This window comes from Arachis duranensis, chromosome 2 (genome assembly GCF_000817695.3).
Source record: "Arachis duranensis cultivar V14167 chromosome 2, aradu.V14167.gnm2.J7QH, whole genome shotgun sequence".
NCBI classification, from domain to species: domain Eukaryota; kingdom Viridiplantae; phylum Streptophyta; class Magnoliopsida; order Fabales; family Fabaceae; genus Arachis; species Arachis duranensis.
Window position 1 is genome coordinate 87,433,686 of NC_029773.3, and position 3,332 is coordinate 87,437,017.

Genomic DNA, 3,332 nt, shown 5'->3' on the forward strand with positions numbered 1-3,332 from the left:
AGATATATATCACCTCTTCAATGCTGTGTTTTTATGGGAATAGCTTGGAGAGATTGAGCTTTATGCAAGGTAAGCCCAAAATTTTCAGACATATCTAGGTCCTTTGCCTTTTGGCCATTAACTAACTTCCAATCATAGCCATGCACAAGAGTGCCCAACACTATGTGCATAGTCCTATAAGCCAATGGTAATCCAGGACAAATTCTTCTTCCGGCCCCAAAAGGAATTAACTCAAAATCTTGACCTTTAAAGTCAATCTTACTCTCCAAAAATCTTTCAGGCATGAATTCATTAGGGTTTATCCAAATACTTGAATCTCTCCCCATAGCCCATACATTAACCCAAACTTGTGCATTTTTAGGCACAGTGAAGCCACATAGTTCAACATCCTCTTGTGACTTGTGTGGCAATAGGAATGGGATTGGTGTATGAAAGCGTAAAGTTTCCTTCACCACAGCTCCTAGGAAAGGAAGATTTGATATATGTGATTCTTCAATTTGTTTTTCACCCTTGCCAAGAACATGTTCAAGCTCTTCTTTCAATTTTTGCATTTTTTCTGGGTTGCGTAGTAATTCTGCCATTGCCCATTCTATGGTAATCGATGTTGTGTCTAGTCCAGCCACAAATAGATCCTAATACAAATACAATTATATATCAATATTACTAACAAATTGAAGGAAATTGTTTTGATTACCTCAAAAAAGGTTTTTATTGCATGGTAAAAAGAGTGAAAATTTTCACAGATGGGCTCTGATTCATGTATAATTTTATACATCAAACTCATCGCTAAAATTTCATGGTCAAATGGAATATAATTTCGTAAATGAGATTGATACGTAATATGTTTAATTTTATTTAATTTATCTACTTTTTTAGAATTTTAAAACAAAAAGTGATGGTGAATATAATGCTCTCCATTAAAAAAATAAGAGATGTAACTCTAGCTGAAAATTAACTTTCTATTAAAGATAAAGAAACAAAAATAAAATATCTTAAATCTTAAATTATAAATTTTAAATCCTAAAGTCTAAATTTTAAATTCTAAATCTGAACCATTAATATGAAATATATAATAAATAAAGAACTAAGATATGTTCAATTAAAAAAAATACTTTTTTAATTACTTAGTAAACAACGTTTAAAAACGAGTCAAAAGGAAGAGTAATATATAAATAACAGGATTATTGATAAGTATTCTAATAGTATTTGTTATAAAAGATAAACCTTTTTAAAGTAATATAATATATTAGTTTATAATTATAAACATTAAAATAAAGATTTTTTTTTTTGATAAAATTTTACCACTTTTTACTTCCTTAACAAAGTATTGTAGCAAAATCTTAGCTAAATTGAAACATATAGTTTTGTAGTACAAGATACTTACCAAAAGTAAATGCAATACATGGATGCGACTTATTTGAGAATTTTCCTCCAACATCACTTCAAGCAAATAATCTAACACATCTTTGTATTCCTTGGTGTCCATTTCGTCTAGAGCCCTTAATCGCAATCTTTCTTCAACAATACCATCAAATATATTAATTATCTTCCTAAAATGTTTGGTCATTCTAGCACGTGCACCTTGTGGATCAAATATCCTCAAGATTGGAAAGAAATCCACAACATTAGGCTTTGCAGCTTCTTCACTTATACCACAAACTATTTCTTTGAATTCTTGAGACTTAAAACCACCAAAATTAACCAAATTCATGGAAAACAAAGTGCTTGACATGGAATTAAGTACGGTTATAAAAATAGCCTCATTGATATCCAAAATTTCACCTTTTTCACTTTTTTCCTTCACAAAATCCGCCAATTCTTTTAATTTTTTTTGACGAATAATTTGTGTGGAGTCGAGTTGTTGCAAAGAAAAAACTTTGGTAGCACAAACTTTTCTAAGCGTCCTCCATAGAGGTGAAGGTTGCATCCATCCCATTGAATGTATGTGGTGGTCAAGTGCTTTAAGAGTATCCGGAACCGTTCTATAAAAAAAAATTAGGTCATTTTTATGGAGTACTTCTTTGGCTAATTGTGGAGAGGAAATAACTATGGTTGTTATGTTGCCAAGCTTAAGAGTCATGATTGGTCCATAGGTTTGAGAAAGCTTAGCAAGTGCTTGGTGAGGTTGGTTACTCAATTCTAAGATGTTTCCTATGATTGGAAAAGGGTTAGGCCCTGGTGGAAGTTTAAGTGATCTTGGTGTTTTGATACCTAATCTTTTGGATATGAGAATTTGAATGCTAATCCACACAAAGCAAGCTAAAAGAAGAAGAGATAGATAGTCCATGGCTTATGATGATGAGTGTTTAGATATGTTTTTCACTTGCTTAGCTAGTCTAATTATATATAGAGTGCGTTTATATTACATCTCTTAAATATCATCTAATAATTCAAGTCTTTTATATATATCTCTTTTTCTTGGGAAAAAAGTTTTGAAAATTGATATTTTTTATATATAAAAATTATTAATATATGTTTAACTTCTGAAAAGTTAAAATCTTCCATCTTTGAAATTCTTATTATTAGTTTTAAAATTTTATCTAAATATATATAAAATACTGAATTTTTTTTTTGTGTGAAAAATGTAACTTAGTGATAAAATTAAAAAAGTTAAAACTTAAAACAAACAAGCTCTAAATAAGCCAAATTCTATATATGGAATTGATCAGAATTTTTTGTCAAAGAAAAGAACCGCTTTATATAATTGGAAGTGATATTACATATATATGCGTCTTATATGTGTTTTTATTTAGTAATTTTATTTTATAATTTCATAAAAAAAAGAAACAAGCAAAAATAATAAAATTGTATTTTTTTACAAAATTTTAAAAATAATAATATTAAAAATAAAAACAAAAAAGATGTAGAACCCAAAAAAATTGTGGTTTGAACGATGCTCATTCATGATGAATCCACTATATATTACGTGCTGACCAAAATATTTTTTTATTTTTATAATTATTGTATTTTTCACACCACAAGCTGGATAATATCATGTATCGAGGTGGCCTTCAGCGTGCCATATTTTTGCCAAACACTACTAATCGCTACACGCAACTTGCCTTGACATTAGACCATCTCCAATAAAAAATTCACCACACGTCTTTATTTATGATTTACCTATTATAAAAAATAATTTTACATTAACTTTTGTATCATAAATAATAAATAAAAATTTAAAGTATACATCTCTCTCTTTTCCATTAGAAAGAACTAACTTTAGTTTCTATTGTGATCCTACTTAATTAATTAATTAAAGTAATTAAAATTAATATAATTACTATTTTTTTACAATAATATTTTTTTAATTTATAAATTTAAAAATAATTTAT

The 3,332-nt window shown here is 28.2% G+C and overlaps 1 protein-coding gene across 1 annotated transcript; it reads right to left on the reverse strand.

Annotated features, from left to right (window-relative positions):
• Positions 1-2,322, reverse strand: LOC107475729 (cytochrome P450 76T24-like). The gene is made up of 2 exons (XM_016095373.3): positions 1,385-2,322; positions 1-632 (listed from the first exon to the last, which is right to left on the reverse strand). Exons 1-2 carry the CDS (start codon positions 2,285-2,287, stop codon positions 18-20), a joined length of 1,518 nt encoding a protein of 505 aa, XP_015950859.1. The 5' UTR covers positions 2,288-2,322; the 3' UTR covers positions 1-17.
• Positions 2,323-3,332: the final 1,010 nt, after the last annotated feature.